The following is an 18,462-nucleotide window of genomic DNA, read 5'->3' on the forward strand; positions in this document are numbered from 1 at the left end:
TCAAGTTGTTCACAATCAAAATGCTCAGTTCCACTGTAGCTTTTGAACAAGTTAATACGTAGCAGAGAGGTGCCAAGCACCTGAGTTAACACTGGGCACCTGTGCAAAACAAATCCAGCTCATACCTCAAAACTACCCGACTGCAAGAAACACACAGCATTAAAGGTTGCCTGTTCAGTAGCTTGGTGATGCTGCAATTGCCACAGGAACGATGGGTAAGATTCAAGCACTGGTAAGGTCCTGTGTATGAAGGGGTATGGGTGGGGAGAGAGGGAATTGGGACCACTGAAGATACACAAGAGAGTATGACCTGCTGCGTTACATAAAGCTATGTTGTTGCAAATGGATTTGAAAGATTGGTCTTTTTCCTTACAGACAGAGAAGGAGGAGGAAATAAAAAACTATTTCTTGCAACTGCTACAATGATTGCTCTGTGACATGAGACCTTCTGAATACAATATTCATATGTGTACGCTTCAAAGAGCACATTCAACTGAGGGACTGGTGTTGTGGTGACAAGAATTATACCGGTGCCACTTACAAATCAGAGGGTTGTCCAGAAGTCATGGGGTTTGGATGAAAAACTTGGAGTAGTTTAGGAAAACATCAGATCTTCAGAAGTTTTTGCTACTGGGTAGACTAAAATTCTCCTTTTTGAGGCAGAGATTTTACAACCACTAGCTACTGACCCTTCATGCCCAATTGCTACACACTCTGAATTAATCTTCATCACCACGTTTTCACAGTATGGCTCCGAATAACCAAATCACAGAAATGCAGCACTGGAAGGGAGCTCAAGAGACCACCAAATCCATTACCCTGATTCACGGCACAATCAACACTACCTATGGCACTACTGAGGAAATCTGTTTAACCTGTAGCTATAGAACTCCAAAGATGGAGACTCCTCACCTCCTCAGGCAGTCCAAATCCAAAATCACCTCTCCAGTGCACTATAACAAATAAGGAAGATGCACATGCAGTATATGTAGGACATGAAGAAAAGTTTAGGTCTGATTTACCACTGTGTTTCTCCCTTTCACATGGTCTAAGCCCATGGTTTCAGTAAATCTGCCTTAGCACACACCCAAGTAATGACCAGTTCCAATGACTTTGTTCTCCAAGGTGAACCTCCTCATTGTGTTTCTCATCATGTCAGAAGACCAACGAGGGCGGACTATGCACAATGAGCCTGATCACTTGTTAAAGACCTTATCCAGAGTGAGGGGAAATTTTCCATTCATTGATGCTGTGTCAAGCCTTAGCTTATGCGCGCATCTTGAACATTTTGTAAGTATAAACTTTCCAGTCTTCTTATTCTCCCTTCTCTGAAAGGAGAGCCATCTGAATCCCAAGCAGATCCTTAAACCACTCTGAGTCAATACACAAATCTTGTTTCAAGTAACTTCTTTTTCATGCTATTTACACAGAAAAAGTACTAGATGAGTCTTTTTCACAGGTGTTTCTTTTGTAGTTCAGCAGGTGGGTTTTTAAATTTTTTCTTTGGATGACACTGTTTTCCACATTGTTTATTTTAACTCACATTTTATTAATTTTTGTTCATGTGCCAAGAGGGCAAGACAGGTGCATTTCAGATATTGCACTGGAGTTTAATTAAATAACTATTACTTGAAAAAGAGGGCACTGAAATGGCCTTTTTGAAAATATTCACAAAACAAAAAAATCTAACTTATTTCTGATATTTTTGAAGGCATACAGAACATTTTGTTTTTGATGAGAAGCAGATCAATCCCCTGCAGTCAACTCTTCAGACAGCTCAGCTGCCTGGGAGTGATTCAGGAGGGTCACTTCTGAGTCAACTCAACAAGTTAGGTTGCTTTAGATCATTTTGTAACCCCCAGGAAACGTGCATTAGTAACAAACCACAGAATAAACCCAGGGCCCCCGAGGAAGCCCAGGCATCGCGAATGGTGATTTTGGAATCTTGGCCCTTTATAGGCACTGCAATAGGGAAACGCTGCAGAAAGGGAAGTGCAAATTTCAGACTGCAGAAGCCATTAATGAGAGCAGAGCCTGGCCCTGGGACGAGCACAGATCAGAACCAAACCGAGTGACATTGGAGCCGATGTCTCATTGCTGTGAGTGTGAACCCAGCCTGGCTACGCCACAAGATTAGAAACTCATGGAGAATCAGTGAGCCTCTGGGGGACAGCAAACCATTTCAGGCCATAGATAAGAGAAAAAAAAGAGAGAAGTGTTGGGGGGGGACAGTCCCTGCATAACGTGCCGGCATTGACATAGACCCAAAGAACTTCAGAAAGGGACACAAACACCCGTGCTGGCTACTCTGCAGCACCACAAGGACCCACACGTGGCTCATGCGGCTGAGGAAGCCGAGAGAAGCTGTGTCCTTGTGCCGGAAACAAGCAACATGCAAGAAGGACAGAAGGAAAAGACAGCAGTTAATGAGACTGAAGAGGATTATCCCCTCTCCCCAAAGACCCACGGGTAAATACAGGTTTTCCTGCAAGCATACTGATGCTCTTCACACTCAGGGTAATAGCTTTCCTTCCATTGTATTAAAATAGCTAACCAATTTGAAACAGAAGTCAAATTTCCAAACACACACAGACAAACACACACCAGGAATACACTGACAGGGTCAGATGACACTTGGGCTCTTCTGAAAATTTCCTGCTGGAGCCTTTCACGTTGTAAAACTATCCTGAAATAATTCGAATGCTCCAGGCGGAAAAGCCAGCTGCTTCCCTAGGTCAGCCTGAGACCTGCTCTTGAGATCCTTTGCTTGCTCACTCAAAATAATCACGTTCTTGGGAAGGAGACTTTCACTGCCTTCTCCAGGATCCAGAAAAAGCCCAGTCTGTGATCCCCACGTGCCAATGCGAGGTTCCTACACCCTGTCTGCACCAGCCTCTGTTTGCATGAGGCTGTGTCTTGTGAGCCCGAGAGCATTGTTTTGAAGGAGGACAAAATGGGAGTGAGAGAGACTGTAAGTCACTTGGGAAGAGCAGTGCTTCGCTCTCCCTGATGCTCTTAGCCCAACACCCACACTCTTTCAGTGTGGTACCAACGTGAAGAGAAACCGTGCCTTGGGCAGCCTAACCTAAACCAGACTCTTGGGGGAAACAGCCGGGCACTGCCAGGAGGAGGGACTGGGCTCCCACCACCTCCCCTCCTTCACACCGTACTGCAAAAGCCACAGATCACCCTGTGCTGCCCCACCACCTGCCTCAGCCCTTTGGTGCCCAAATTCATGTTCCCTCCTTGTACCTGCCACCCTCCTGTCCTCTGGGGATGCAGCGGTGAACCATCCTCTCTTAGTTACGCGACTGCACACGGCAGCAGCCAAGAAACAGTTTTCCCTTTGCAAAGAAATCACTTCACATAATGTAGTAATTTTACTCCCCGGTAATTAAAAAGCTTAAGCTCCAGCTCACACTTCCAAGCATTCGCTCAGAAGGGAGGAAAACTAACAAAAACATTTATAGCCATCACCAGAACCACCCCTGTGAAAGGCCTAATTCCCTATACTGCTTTAATTAAAAGTGGATGAATAACAGTCTCCCAGCCTAGAAACCTTTAAGAGAAATAAAGTCAATCTATAGGCTTATGAAAATAAAATAGGAGGAGGGAAACAAACACAAAAATCCTGCCAGTTTTAGGGCTTACCAGAGGATTATAACATCTGGACTCTCTTTTCAAGGGGAGGTGAACCAGGGAATGGATGTTATGGAGAGGACACAACCACCTCTTGGAACAAGCATCGTACTCGGGGAGCTGGCGATGGGAGAAGAGGAGCAGAAAGCTGCAGAGAGAGGCAACACCCTTGCCCGCACGTTTATGTCTTCACGGCTGCCTGGAGGAATGCTCCTATCTGCTGACACCGCAAAACAAGGATCTGGTTTAATTGGGAAAAAAAAAAAAGGCGGGGGGGGGCCTGGGGGAGAAAATCCTAACACATGATGAGTACAGCTGACCTCCAGTGAAACAGAGAACAACTTGGAGAGGAATAATCTAACCCGTAAGAGCAGAGTATTTATCATCACGGTTACAGCAAGAGACCACCCTGCTCCAGAGGACATCTGCAAGCAGATGTGAGCATGGAGGCTTTAAGCACGGTAATAAAGGCACCAGCTGGGCACAGGTAATTACAGAAGGACTTCAGTGCTGTAGTATCTGAGCGCTACACAACGTTTTATGCATTTATTCTTTTAACGCCACGGGGAGATACGGCAATTCTAGTTAGTCTCGCTTTTTCCCCAATAAAAGAAGTGCAGAGACCCAGGGGTTAGATTTGGACCCTCTGTATCCCACCCGAGTCCCCAGATCTTTTGCTTCCTATTTGTAAAGGGACTCTGGCAGTGGGGAAAACTAGGGACAAGTCTTGGTCAGAATTAATGGCTAAACATGATATTAACTGATGAATCCAAAGATCACACCCTATGGCTGGGGGACAGAGAGAAATTGAAACCGAGCCCCCTCAGTGGGCTCCAGCCCCCTGCCAGTGCCCCTCACCTGCTCCCACGTGCCCGGGATAAGCCCACGCATGGTGGTGGGTGCGGGGACATCATCTCCGAGGCTTCACAAGAACAGTATCAACATATGCCCGGCATGCATGCGCAGAATGAACCCAACTCGATTGTTTTTCCACTTAGGCCAGAGAAAATTAAAACCTTGTGAAAGTCACTTTGCCTTAGAAAGCAAGCAGGTTTACTTTGCTTAGCTTTATTACATCTTAGCCTTCTTATCAGCTTGATTTCGTTCTTAAGTAATTTTAAACTCTAGTGTCATATAATCTGGCAGCTACAGTGATGGGCTTTATATAGAAAAACACGGGGAAAGGGTTTTCAAAAGCACTCAGACCCACTGTGACTGCTCCTGCTGAAGTCAACAGTAAATCCAATGATACCACCAGGAGCAGAGGTCAAGGCTGAGTAGACTTGACACTACAGAAACTTACGGGTGGGATTTTCAATCTCTTCAAAACGATTACTAATAACAAAGTATATTAAAAATAAAGAGCTAAGTTGTGACCCTGAAAATATTTACATATGTGCCTAGCTCGCAGCTTGTAAGTAATTATGGGGGGCCTGATTTCTCTCACTTTCTCTAATGCAAGCCAGGAATAAGGGTCCAGATGCGTGGAAAACCTTGGCTCACACAGAGGGTCAGCTACAGTGATTTTGGTGGAATTACTCATGCTCTGCAGAGCTTTTGAGCACAGAGGCATGCACACAGCGAGACTCCTTAGAAACACCAGGATCTTCCTAAACCCACAGCCACACTGACATGTAAATACACCAAATGTGAGACAGGACTTTTCCGGCTGTGATGGTGCTGGATATCTGCAGAAACAGCATTAAAATCCACTCACTTCTAATCTACCATAGTAAGATTTGGATGAGAAAAAGAGGGCTAGTTAAGAAAAACTGGGAGTAGGGGGGAAGTGTTTTATTATTTGTGCAGATCTGACACTGACATGAATTAACCTAACTTCAAAGGATGAAACATCATCATTACAAAGCATTGCATTGAGTAGAACCATTTCCAGGCTATTATGCAAACCTAACTGAAATAATATTATGGGTACAGGACTATTCTAGTTCCCTATTAATCCCAAGAGGAAGAGGGATGTGACTTATTTTCTCATCCTGACAAATCATCTCAAGACACTGCTGAATCAGACATGCTTGCAGCTTAAGAGGAAATAAGTAAAAATGTTCAGCTTTATTACTAAGTTTGAAGATTCATTAATGAGAATGTAAAACTAAACCTCATTTAAATCCCCTCATTGTTCACAATAGAAATCCTTAGATTGTGCAGTTACTCTAGAATGGAGCAAGAAAAGAGCTAGAGAAGGTCACCTCCTCAGCTATTTGTTTCCAGGCAGTTTCACTCCCAGGTTCCTGCACAATACAGCGGTCTTCACTGCAAACATTTCAGGGGAAATGCCTGGCTTGCATAAAGGCTGCAACTGTTCCCACTGCACTGACGCCATAAAAGTATTGCAATTGAACCAAAACTTGATAACAGCCTAATGGCATAAAGCAATATTTGGACTAAATTGAACCTGATCATATCACTCTAAAGTTCTTTTCCAAGTTAAAAGGCTTTTATTTATAGTCTTTACTTACACCCAAGAGATTTTGACATATTTTAACTAACCTGCCTTCCTTGTCTTCTTAACCTTGGTCCTTTTCCAAGAAAAAAGATGTCATCTGACCACAGATGGGGTTTGATTTCCAGCAGCAGAATTAACCCACAACACAAATCCCTTGTGTTTATTCACTGAGTGATGGTGCATGTCCTGGGGAGTGAGCTTAGCCAGTATTTCCTTGATGAAAGGGGTGGAGGGAACAGGCTGGAGGTACCTCTGTTACCACATCAACCACTTGCATGAACCAAGTCTCTGGATCCCACCTATGCCAACTCTCCTGGTTTCATATACACCACCAGGAGAGTAGAACGCACCAAGACCCACCAGTGGGTTGGTATCACTATTATTGGGGCTCACTGAGTCTCCTTATGTACGGGTCACCCTGTGTTGACACAACCGTTGCAGACTGGCACACTGCAGAAACGTGGCTTGGACGGTGCAAGCCTGGCTACAAACACAGACTACGCAGACCTCCGGCAAAGCACGCCACAGCCTTCCCTCCACCCGCTGAGTACACACGGGAGGGACTTCGGAACTGCCCCAACGGTCGGATACTGTGTCAAATGTACACAGCATCTGCACAGCACTGCACCAGCCAGCCCAGCCGAGGAGGGCTAATGAAACGACAACTGGGCAGCATTTATAGACCAGAGAGCATCAATTCACTCTCTCTTTGACAGGGCTGGAAAAAATAATGTTTTTGTCTAGGGTGAGGGAAAGAAATTGAAAACTGGGATTATATCAGGTTGAACAATGATCGAAAGACCATCTTCTCCCTGTCTCCGAGTGTCTTTTTTTGGACCTGTGTCCGAGGGTATTTTTCAGTCAGGTCTCGCAAGTGCCTCCTTTGCACGCAACACGGCTCACGCCTGCTCCAGACCTGGCTGGCAGTGGGCATGCGACGTGGTGGTGGCATTATCACAGGACATGCTGCGGTCCCCAGATCCTGGACACCTCATCTGCCTGCAGCAGCACCCCTGAAAGCTTTGTGCCTTCATTTCCCCACCCCCCTTCCCAAGGCTGCTCTCTGGGAAGGAGCAGGGATATACCTCACTAGCAGGGGTACCTCAGTAGCTTGGCTTTGTTAGAGCAAGACCAAGGAGCAGGAAGAGAGACCCAGGCTGGTGGTTCAAGCAAGCTCTGGGCGGTCCAGCAGCACATCGCTGGCCGTGGGATGCGGCAGGGAGCATGGGGGGCAAGCAGGGCAGGATCGCTCCAGCAGAGCAGCTTCTGCTTGGCGGAGAGCGTGCTCCTTCCAGCTGTGGGCAGCCCACTGGTGGCTCTCCTGTCCCCTGTCACCAGGGACCAGAGCCAGCAGCCAGCAACCCCTTCTTCTCCCAGCCCCTGGGAGAAGGGGGTGGCTGGGACATTGTGCAAAAGTAAATATTTACGTAGCCGGGGCCTTCCTTCCCCTGCCCTGTATTTTCTCCCCCTTCTTAAAATGTCACAGATCAGCTGCTTTCATAATTGTGCAGGAAATGAGTTCCCTGCTGGCTGGCAGCTTAACACCGGCGTGTGCTGGGTCTACTGTGGCTGCGCTGCTCACCTCCGCTGCCGACTCCAGCATCCACGCAGGATCTTCAGAGGATGGATTTGGCCAGAGGGGAGACAGGACAGTCAAGGACACGGGCACAGAGCTGCGTGACCATGGTAGTCTTCCTTGTAGCTGCAGCTTAGTGTAACCCCCATCCCTTGGTGCACGGGTCAGATCGGGATCCCGGGAGACCCGACACTCTGTTTATGCCACTTCAGAGCAAACATCCAAACCAGACTAACACAGCTTCCTGCCTGCACGCCGCGGCGAGCGCACTCAGGAAATTCAGGCATATTTCAAGCTTGCGACTTTTTCTTTGTTCTTCAGACAAAGCCTCGTTCACTGGAGATGTCGCTAAAAGGATTATTATCTATAGGAGACTTTTCTTCCCAAGAGGAAATCTGCTAAACACACAATTCTGCATTTGCTCTGTTTGGTAGGAGTCGGGTTTAAGATAGGAATATTTTCCCTTCTGCTCTCTGCATCTAATGATTTAAATAGACCAGTGGTGACGACACTGCCTGTTGGGAATAGGCACAAATGCCTTTACCCTATACTCCGGTCTGATGGTTTTACTGCTTGCCTGAGAGTGTACCAAGCTATCCTGTGCTTGGTGGGAAGAGTTGGAAGAATTTGGTGGCAATCAAGTCTAACGGTGTGCTCGGTGAAAAAATGAAGTCTGCGCACCCGCCCAAACACCTCCAGTAAAACCCCATCAAGGGCCAAACCAGACTGCAAATGTTTTGCTTATTCCGGGTCAGCCCTGTGCTGTTCAGAGCCCTGAATATGAGAAAGAACCTGCAAGTTTGAACTTGCCAATGCTTAGGATGTAAAAGCAGAAGGAATGCAATTTTCTGCTCTTTATTTAGAGGTGGCAAAACCCTGATAGAAAATGACATGGTGAAAGTGCTTAACTTCAGACCCAAGGAAATTTGAGCACAAACATTAATTACCTCCATCCTGAGTGCAAGCCTGGGGCCTGTATTAGCACCTCTCTGAATGGGAGAAGCTCAAGAGGATTGAATTTCCACTTCTAGGACTTACTTTCTTTTCCTCATCTACCTACCCTTGGTTTCCTCTTTCTAATTCCCACGTTATTTCCCTCTCTCCACCTCAGCTTTCCCGTTAAATAGGACTACAACTCTTAAAAAAAAAAAAAAATCACAGGAAGGCAGACACTGCCATGGGTTATTTCATTATAGTGGAAATAGATTCAGTTCGGCAAATCCCTGCCCCCAGTATCCCCTCACTCTGCTCCCGAGTATAAAGATCCCCTTATGAATAAGGACAAATGTGTTCATGAGAGCCTGAAAATAGCTGCATTGTGAAACAGGGAGGTCTGCAATCACACCACGCTTAAGAACATTGGCACCTAAAAAGCTTAATAGATAGAGAAAATAAAGTAGGAGAAATCACTTGCGATCAAGCAGCAAATTCCCAGGTTCATTGTTTCCAATCCACAGGAAAAAAATAATCACAACCTATTTTAAGCATGTGAGTATATAAATAAACCAGCTGGCCCAGCCAAAAGTCAAAGTGGGCTGAAAACAGACTCAAACAGAGGTCTAGACTTCTATTTAGCCGTGAATCTCAGCTGGGCTCTGCTCTCCTCTATTGACCAGGCAGCTTAAATCTGAATAAAACAGAGACAAGATCAGACAGAGAAGTAACATCCAGAGAGAATATCTAGGGCCTGTGGGGCTACAAAGTCATCCGAGTCCCTGGCAAGCTCGACTCCTGCGTTAAAAAGCACTTTCATTATATGGGCGATTTGTTGATGGATTGTGGGAAAAAGTCAGATTTCAACCCAGAGATGAAGACAAGCAAACCCTTATATAAAGTCACCCTCTCCCCAGCCTGTGGGTTGAATGCAGAATGCTCTCAGACTTGCTACATACCACCCACTTTAGATTACAGACTTGCAGAGTTATTTTTAAAAAGTAATTATAGTAGTAGAGGGCACACTCATCTGGAACGGCTGCCTGAGGAAATGACGAACCCGATGCAGCTCAAACTGCTTTTCAAGTCTATAATCGTGTTTATTTATTGCCTTTAAAAACAAGAATCAAAATCTAACTAATTTCTGAGTAAAAACGTCTGTATATTTCCCCAAGGAGTCCAAGCAGCTGTACTGCACTGAAAACCTGCCTTGGCCTTTTCAGTTTAGCATCCAGTGCTGAAAAACAAAAAAAAAATTTTAAAAAATCCCCCCTAGCTCTGCCTTCAAGCAAACCCAAACCAAAACCCCCTTCCATTCTTTGTTTTCCCTTGAAAGTGTGGCTTGATCATTACAAAACTCTCATCAGGAGAGTCAAACGGTCTAATGAGAGGCACATCATGTTCTGCATATGCTGATTTCTGCCCAGAGGTGGTTTCTGGTTGAGCAAAATACCAGCTCTTAACCTGTGTGAGAGGAGCAGGTACAAGCCCCAGTAAAATATTCTGTAGGTTTTTCTGATTCCGGCCCCTCGTTTCAGCTGCCAGCCTGTGGATTTTGGATCTATATGCTGAGAAAAGACTGAGACCAAAGGAGAGGGGAGAGGACCAGATATTTGGGCAGATGCCAGCGTCATTTTTTCCCCCCTTTTTTCTTCCTTTTGTAATGAAATCGGGCCTTTGGCTCATGCCCTATTAATGCCCGAAGACCTCCAGAAGGCCTGACGACGCCTGTGAAACAGGCTCAGCATGCAAAACCAAAAGCCCCCCTGCGCTCCGTTATGTGGGGCTCGTTGCAGCCCCTTCCTCGTCAGGCAGCTCGGAAAGCTGGGGGTCACTGGCGGCTGCCTTTGCCGCAGCTTCTTCGGTAAGGAGCAGCCTATGGGCATCCCACGACCTCACACGTGACGACTTCGTCTTTCAACCAGAAAACTCTTAAACCCTAAAAATAACACCATAGAGCCCAAAGAAACTAATACGCCTGCCTGCCCCCCTCGAAACCATCAATCCTTCCACCGCCCGGCCGAGAAACAGCCGCTTCCTCCCGGCAGCCCCTGCTGTCCCTTCAAGCCTGGAGCCGCCAGGAAATCCATTCTCCTCTTGTGAGAGACAGGAGATGAATTTTCCGCAATAGCTCTCCTAGCAAGGCAGAAAATAGAAAGAAACAATAGAAACTGCTTTCTCAAACAATAGGAGCTCCTGAAGAGCAGCTCACCAGAAGCTTAGCATCACCCAAGTCTGAAATAACCTGGAGTGGAAACAACCCAAGGGCCTGTTAGCCGTCTTGCTAACACACTACCCTGGCTCAAATGTAAGTTCATTTTAAACTTGAAGGAACTCTCCCCTTTCAAAGAACAGGCAGGAAAGCTGAAAAAAAGTATGTTAAAAGGAAATCACATTGCATTATGGAGTGACCGCCCAAAGTCTCTCCCATAGCTGCTCAAGCCCCCAGCATCCCATGCCGCAGCGCCGTGGGTCACCTCCCCAGCCCGTCAGCTCCTCTGAGGTGGGGACAGGGGACCGCAACGCTGATTTACCACAGGTGGGTGGAAGGGGATGGGGGGAGAGCCCCTCTCTCTTCATCTGAGACAGTTTGCTGCCTCATATTCAGGAGAGCATGGCAGAATATCTCGGTTATTTGCGTTAACACAGGTAAGGCTCAGCAAACCAGACATCTGAGACTCTTCTCTGTGTGTTTGTGCCTATCATGCCTGCAGAGACTACCCCTGCATATTAAAAGAATGCAGTTTAAGATGTCTTAATTAATATTTTAATCTCAAAAGTGAGATATGACTGAGCCTAAGATAAAGCGAATTTTATCTGATCTCTCTTTTTTTTTTTTTTTTTTTAACCTTTAAGCTACTTTTTGGCTGGCTCTGAACAACACCGTTCCTTTGCACATGGGTCAGGAATTCAAAATGACTCCAAAGAAAAGTTAAAATCACTTACTAACACCTTGTGGCTCAGAGCACTGCAGGAGAGGATAATGAAAAATGGAAAACAAGCCTGAAATTAAATAAATACATTTTTGCTCATAAAATCCAGCTAATAATTTCCTTTTAAATGCCCACCTAGCAACCACTTCTCAAAAGCAGAAAATAGCCTATAATAAAGATATCTCTGAGATTTCTAAGGGTCCTCCCTGCCAGTGTGCTCCTTATAGACACTGTGCCTTCTGCCTCCCAAGGGGGGCAGAATCAACATCGAAAACGTCTCACACACGGACTACCGCTGAAATGCAGAACCTTTGACAAAACTACACACGGCCACATCCTAATTTCGCTGATCTCTCTCTGACTTGCACAGGTGGAACATGAACCGAAGGCAACCACGGTGCTGGTTGTTAGGCTGAGCTTCAGTGCAAGAATAACCGCCCAAGACCTCTGAACAAAACGCTGTTTCTCCTCCAGCCCGGAACAAAACAAAAGGAGCAAAGCTGGAATAGACACAACTGAGAGGAAAAAAAAGCTGCTTTCATCACTGTGGATGAAATCCTGCTGTTGCAAACCTGCTTGAGCCTTTCTCCTCAGCTTCGTCTTCCCCAAAGACAGCATTGCAAAAGGGAAGGGAAAAAAACACCCAACACACCAAACCGAAACCGAAAAGCAGACATATCCACCTGGGATGCAGTTCATCGGCAGGAGATCTCCTTCCCCACTGCAGCCCACAAGCAGCAGAAACGGAGGTGAGGAAGGTCCCGGCCGGCTTCGGCAAGAGGTTATTCCCCGTCCTCCCGCATTGTGCAAAATGGGGAGGCTCCCGCCCGCCGCCAGCGCTCCCCGCCTGCCGGCACCCCTCGCCAGCCCCAGGTATCTGGGCGGTGCTGGGATGGTCTCCCGCGCCCTCGGCGATGGCACCTCTCCTTCCCACAGCCCTCCTGACTCACGCACAGGGCCGGGCTCCTGCCCCCGGCTCCTACTCTGCTCGGGGAACAGCTCCCAGCAAACCTCAAGGAGGAGCGGCTGGGGCTCCTCTGGGGAGCCAGGAGCTTAATCCAGAGATTAAGCAGTCGGGCAAAGCCCTCCCGGCACGGAGCAGCTCACCCCTCTCCCCACCCGCCGTCACTGGCACAAGCCACACACCACAGCTCGGGAGCAAGAAACGGGGCCAAACCTGCGCTACCTGCAGAGGTCTTCCCACTGCCCTGCGTTTGCTGCCTGTCCTTAAATTGCCCCAGCAGGCACTTTGCGTGTTCCCGCTGCCTTGGGGATGAGGAAGGAGAAAGCCCCAGAGACCCCTCTGAGATGGCGCTGGGGCGTTTCTCTTCACAGGGGAAAAGCAGGTTACCAGGGCATGGCAGGGCCAGATAACGGCTGGTGACATCTTGTCCACCATGCCAGCATCCCTCCCGGTGCCCCAGGATGCAGCCACCAAGCTCCGCTGGCAGCACGTGCCCCAAAAAGGATGGTTTCCTCTTTCCTCACCCTAATCAAGGGAGAAGGAAAATCCGAGTGGGAAAAAGGAAGAGAGAAGATGCCTCTGGCAGAGGCTCCCGGGCGCTGGAGGCCGGGACTGGAGCCAGGCTGGGGTGTTGCTTCTGCAGCTGCCTGACCAAGCTGGTAGGGCAGCCTGCACCAACCCCCCAGTCCCCTGGGATAGGACTCCGCTTCCCAAGGGTCAGGAAGAACTGGCAAACAAAGCAGTCTCCTGGAGCGGCATGTCTCCCTCTCCAGGCAGCCTGGGAGCTGCAGAGCAGGCACCCCGTGAGGATCTTCTCCTTTCAGCACAGCTTATGCAAAAATCTCCCATTTTTTCAGCGAGGCTCAAAACTGGTTTGAAGTCCAGGCAGGGACCAAGCTGGAATCTGGGCAGAAAGCGCAAGAGGCTGCCAGCATCAATGCCCAGGCCTCCGTGCCACAGAAAGCTCAAGCCCCTCTGCACAGCAGGGATCTGCAGCCCAGTAGCCAGCGCAATGGGATGACTTCAAGGAGTGCAGTGCCTTTTCCCTAAGGTCATGTCTTGGAAGACACAGTGGAGCAAGAGGAGCTGACATCCCACCTACTTCAGCTTTGTCTCCAGATGGCTCTTCCACTTAGTGCCAAGAGAAATGAAAAACAATGCAAGCCCTGGAGTTTCGGGTAAACCACTGCAAATCCGTTAATCCCAGGGTTGCATCGCCCCACCTCTGTCATTTGTATTTGCCACTGTGTTCTCTAGAAGCAGAACAGACCAGTCTTCTCCTTCCAGATGAAGTTCCTTCATTAATTACCTCAAGATCCCTGAAATAAGGGAGCCCAAATCCATAACCTCTTCTCTCTGCCGATGCAGATATAAAAGTAGCAAAGGTTTGAGTCCACACTCCAAAGATAGCTCTTCAGATACGAAGCGGGAGAGGTGATGGAGAAATTCGTGAATTGCAAATGGTCTCAACCAACAGTCCCACTGGTACAGACAAACAGCGTTTTCATCTCTGTCTTCTTACAGCATCAAATAGTCTTTTGTCTAGAAGGGGTTTTTGCAAGAAATTTTATTCTAATTCTTCTACAATCTCCCTCCATGCTCCCAAACAAAAACTTCATACCACCACCTAAAAAAATGCTCTCTGGCCACCCCACAAACATGTTTTCTTACATGGCTTTCTTCTGCCTCACCTCCCCTGATGCAGAATTTTTCAATAGTAATAAGGAAAATCAGAGAGAAGAAAGGAAAAATTCATGGGGAAAAGATAAAAAGGGTGAAAGGGGAGGAAAAAAATTAAGTTTTGCCGTCTTGGTGTGGTAAAAAAAAAACACCTCACAAAAACTGAAGGCAGTGACTCTGGAAAAGTAAAAAAAAAAAAAACCTACAAAATAATCCACAGGACATCTTTTACAGGACTACCTGACACTGGTTATTATTTCCTTGCACCTCTTTATGGCACTGAAATCTGTAGAGTCTTTACTTGTGTAAGAGGGAAGAGGGGTGAAAAACATTTGAAGAAAGAAATTCATAAAAATAAGATAAAGGTGTGTAGAGGAAAGAAAAACCGCACTTCCCTGCTGTTGACCCCAGTATGGTCTCTCCTTGGTGGACAAGGCTCTGAATTCTGTTACACTTTCCTGGTTTTTATGGTAAAAGGCTTCTAGCACCGTCAAACACTAAAGCTTGATTGCCCCACCAGGGCAGCCTGTGCAGACAGTGGGAGGGAGAGAGATGTACCGCCGGGAACTTGCACCCCCAGCCCTGCCTTGTGTGGGGTGAGCTGAGACACAGCATGACTGTGCCCAAGCTACAGGACCTGGAGGACTGTCCAGCCCCTTACTCCAGACACATAGCCAAGCGGTGCTCCTGACCATACCAGGGTGACAGCTGAGCACACGCTAGCCCTTTCCCTGTGGGAAAGAGATGTGGGAGCTTGCCTTCACCCAGTGAGACCCTCTGCACACCCTGTCTCCCATCCAGGTGATCATGGACAGATCAGGACTGCTAAACAGTCAGAGTGTAGGAAGGGAGAGACTGCACTCCTCCTTCAGGACCCACAATAGGCCACTAGCAGGGCTGGCTGGCCCCATGTCCCAGTCCGCTGCATTCATCCCTCAGTTCTTCCTTTCCAGCCCTCCACTGCAGCAGGAGATCCAGGTGCCACCACCACCCACTTCTGCCCATGGAGCAGTGGCTGCACAGACTGCTGCCGCGGCTCCACCATGCTGCGAGTGACCTGCCGGCCGGTCCTGTACGCACCCTCTGCTGCGGCAAAGTGACCTGCAAAGGTGGCTCCTCAATTCCCAGGCTCAGATCGTGCCTTTATTTCAGGAGAGCACCATGGCATCGCTGACAAGCGGGAGTCATGGGCTGGCATGCATTGACTTTCTAAACCAGACCTGATGGGGGGAAGTCACCCAGGCCTGCAAGTGGCACAGGCAAAGCCCAGGCACTCAGAACCCAGCAGGCAGAGTCAGCCCAGCTTGACTGAATAGGGCCCATAACAAGAAAGCAAGATCATAACATCTTTATAAAAGCAGGATGTAAGTACAAACATCTGCCCTGCTATTTTTTAATTAAGACAGTTTATAGCTAGGTATTCGTTTCAGTAATCCACAGCTCCGGCTGCAGAAATGCCATGCATATTCTAATTACGGCAGCTAGTTTATTTAACAGAGTTTGACATTGTTTGACATTTAGCCGAGTCACCTTGTTCCCGGGTAAAGCAACAAGGGCTTTTCAGCAGTTCAACAAGAAAGAGGCAGAGATTTGATATCAAAAGTAGAACATATATCACAGAAATTTTAAATTAAATACAGCTGATGTCTATTCTATTCTGGCAGCTTCTCTCTTTGGGACACTAAGTCAACCCAAATGTTTTCCAGATACAACTCTTCCCCTCAAGGACACAGAGCAGTACCATCTCCCTCATGTGGGAGATGGGTGAGAAGGGTAGGAAGTGTTGTAACGGGCATATGGAATACATCTCATCCTCCGCAAACATCACCCACCCATATATCAGGACAGCCCTCACCAAAAACGCAGGCTGAGCATCAGTCACTTGCGTTCAGCCACCACTTTTCTAGGACAAAGTAAAAGAAATGGGTCAGTGACAGTCAATACAGGAGGAACAACTGTTACTTGCAGATGGAGATTTTCCTACCTCACCTAAAGCCATCTGCACTCCTGTACAATGCTTTTCAAAGGTCTCAAAACGCTTTCCAGCAAGAAAGGCAGACCAGCAGTATCCATCCTCATCGTACAGAGGTTTCACAACGTGACTTGTATATGAGTTTGTTCGTGGCACAGCTGGAAACAGAGCCCAATGGGCTCCTCATTCCAGGTTGGCAATGGAAGGCAACACCACCTTCCCCTGGCTGCAGAGGGGCTGGATGCAGCACAGAGCACTCCAGAGAGCAAACCCTGATCCTGGGGCTGCCTTCCAGAAGGTCCATGGAGGCTGCCAGGCTGCCGTGCCGCCCTACTGCGGCTCCGATGCTTGTGTCACGTATTTGCACTGCTGGTTTCCAAGTCCCTGCTTCTCCGCTCACCCTGGAGCTGTGCTCACCACACATCTGGAGCAGCTGCTTTGCCTGCAAACAGCACTGGGGACTGCAGCACACTCCTGGAGAGGACTAAGCCCTTCCATCCCAGTTTCTCTTTACAGACCTTTGGGGAAGAGTTGGGATCTCCTCCTTATAATTAAAGACAGAATGGGCCTTTTAACAGGCCAAAAATACTCCATTTATCCTGACAGGCAGTGCAGTGAGCCCAGCGTTAAACCAACAGCCAGAATCGTGCAGTCAGACAATAGAGAGCTGGCCTGAGTGTACGTTTCCAAGAGCACGCTGTGGTCTGGCTCATCTCCCCCGTACCATCCCTGCTGGAAGAAGCTGTGTGGAAGTGCGTGCCGTTATCCTGAGGGGAGGATATCCATCACATCCAGCCCCTCTCTGACAGCTGTCAGAGGGACAGTGGTTCAGGCCAAAGAGATATTTACTTATCTTTTTTGGCTAGCGTTGCAGAAATCCCTGTTTGCATTTAACCTTCTTTCAGTTTCCTTTATATCCCAGTGGCAACTCTAATTATTCATTCCTTATTGTACAGTAACAGTGTCTGCAGAGCCACAGCACCCAGAAACAAAGGCGACGGTGTCTCTGGTCTCCAGTGGCTTCCCAACTGGCAGCCCAAGGTCAGGCTCTGGTCACACCCCACAGGCACAGCCCCCCAGAAGCCATTGAATCCCCTTGTGTGGCAGGGCACGAGCCAACCTGAACCTACGGCTGACACAAGGTGTCCTGGGAACCCTAAACACCATGCCGGTTATTTTAGGCGGAGGTGGAGCTCTGGTATCACAGGGCTGCACGTACGATCTCCGAGGGAGACGGCATCTGTAAGACCGGTCCCCAGCTGCCCTCACTCATCTTATTTAGGGCTTTCCCCCCAGCATTACCTGGTAGAAAAGGGATGATTCTTTGCTTGGGATCTTTCTGGCCTCCTTCAATAGGGAACTTGTCCAGAAGCTGCATCTGCAAAGGAAACAGAACAAACATCTCAGGGTGAAAATATGGACCGGCTGTGTAGGGACCAGGGGATCTCTTGGTCTGTGTGTGGTTTAAAAGAGGATTAACAAAGCAAAGCAACAGCAGGAATCCCTCTGCCTTGTTGCAGGGGAGTCCGTACATGAAAAGGTACAATACAGTTCACTCCAAGAAAGGGAGGGCAAGTTTCTGGCAGCACAGAGAAGCTGGGACAGGGCCCAGGCAGACATCTGAGCCCAGCCTTGCTGCTGTTCTAAAATTAGTGTCTCATCCTTTGTTACAAAACACACGCCTTGCCTCTAATCCACAGCCTGCTTGCGTTGGTAGAGACACGGTTTTTACCTGTCCCTGCAACAGACCACCCGCCTGGCTAAAAATGGGTAATCAAGCAACTGGATTAAAGGTTATTTAATAAAACACCCACTCTGCCTTCTTGCTGGCAAGACACTGCCCACCGCCCTGGTCCAGTAAGAGCACTCCTGCTTTCTCAGGGAGAGATGGGTTTGGGGGAGTATCTTCCACTGCAGTCCCTACACGGAAGACAGCACCAGAGAAAGGGGAGCAGGGAGGGACCCCCAGGAGAGCAGAGCATCCCAGAGGACACTACCACAAATGGCCAGAAGGCACAGCTCATGGCGGATGTGCCCTCAACCTGTGACAAGCACCCTTAAGCACATGGTTATGGACCACCTGAGCCAGAGTTTCACTCACATCAGTTAAGATCTTGCCCCATCACCTCCTAAACCCTGCCCACAACAACCACCCATTTCTAACACAGCCCTAAGGGCCGATCAGGCTCAGGATACTGTTGTACCATAGAGCTGCAGCCAGCCTTCAACCTGAGGAGCTCAAAGGGGTATTGATGGCTATGGCCAGCTGCACAGTGGAACAGACTTTCTACGAAGCAAGCC

General features: G+C 48.1%; 1 protein-coding gene across 2 annotated transcripts in view; it reads right to left on the reverse strand.

Moving 5' to 3' along the window:
- SH3PXD2A (SH3 and PX domains 2A) overlaps window positions 1–18,462 on the reverse strand; it is a gene marked incomplete at both ends in the record, with an annotated part of 258,277 nt that overhangs the window by 162,277 nt on the left and 77,538 nt on the right. For both annotated transcript variants that reach the window (XM_082002289.1, XM_082002288.1), the window contains one exon: window positions 17,464–17,539. In XM_082002289.1, the coding sequence (XP_081858415.1) occupies window positions 17,464–17,539 (76 nt within the window). The remainder of the gene's footprint in view (window positions 1–17,463; window positions 17,540–18,462) is intronic.

This window comes from Phaethon aethereus (assembly GCF_964289735.1).
Source record: "Phaethon aethereus genome assembly, chromosome: 7".
NCBI classification, from domain to species: domain Eukaryota; kingdom Metazoa; phylum Chordata; class Aves; order Phaethontiformes; family Phaethontidae; genus Phaethon; species Phaethon aethereus.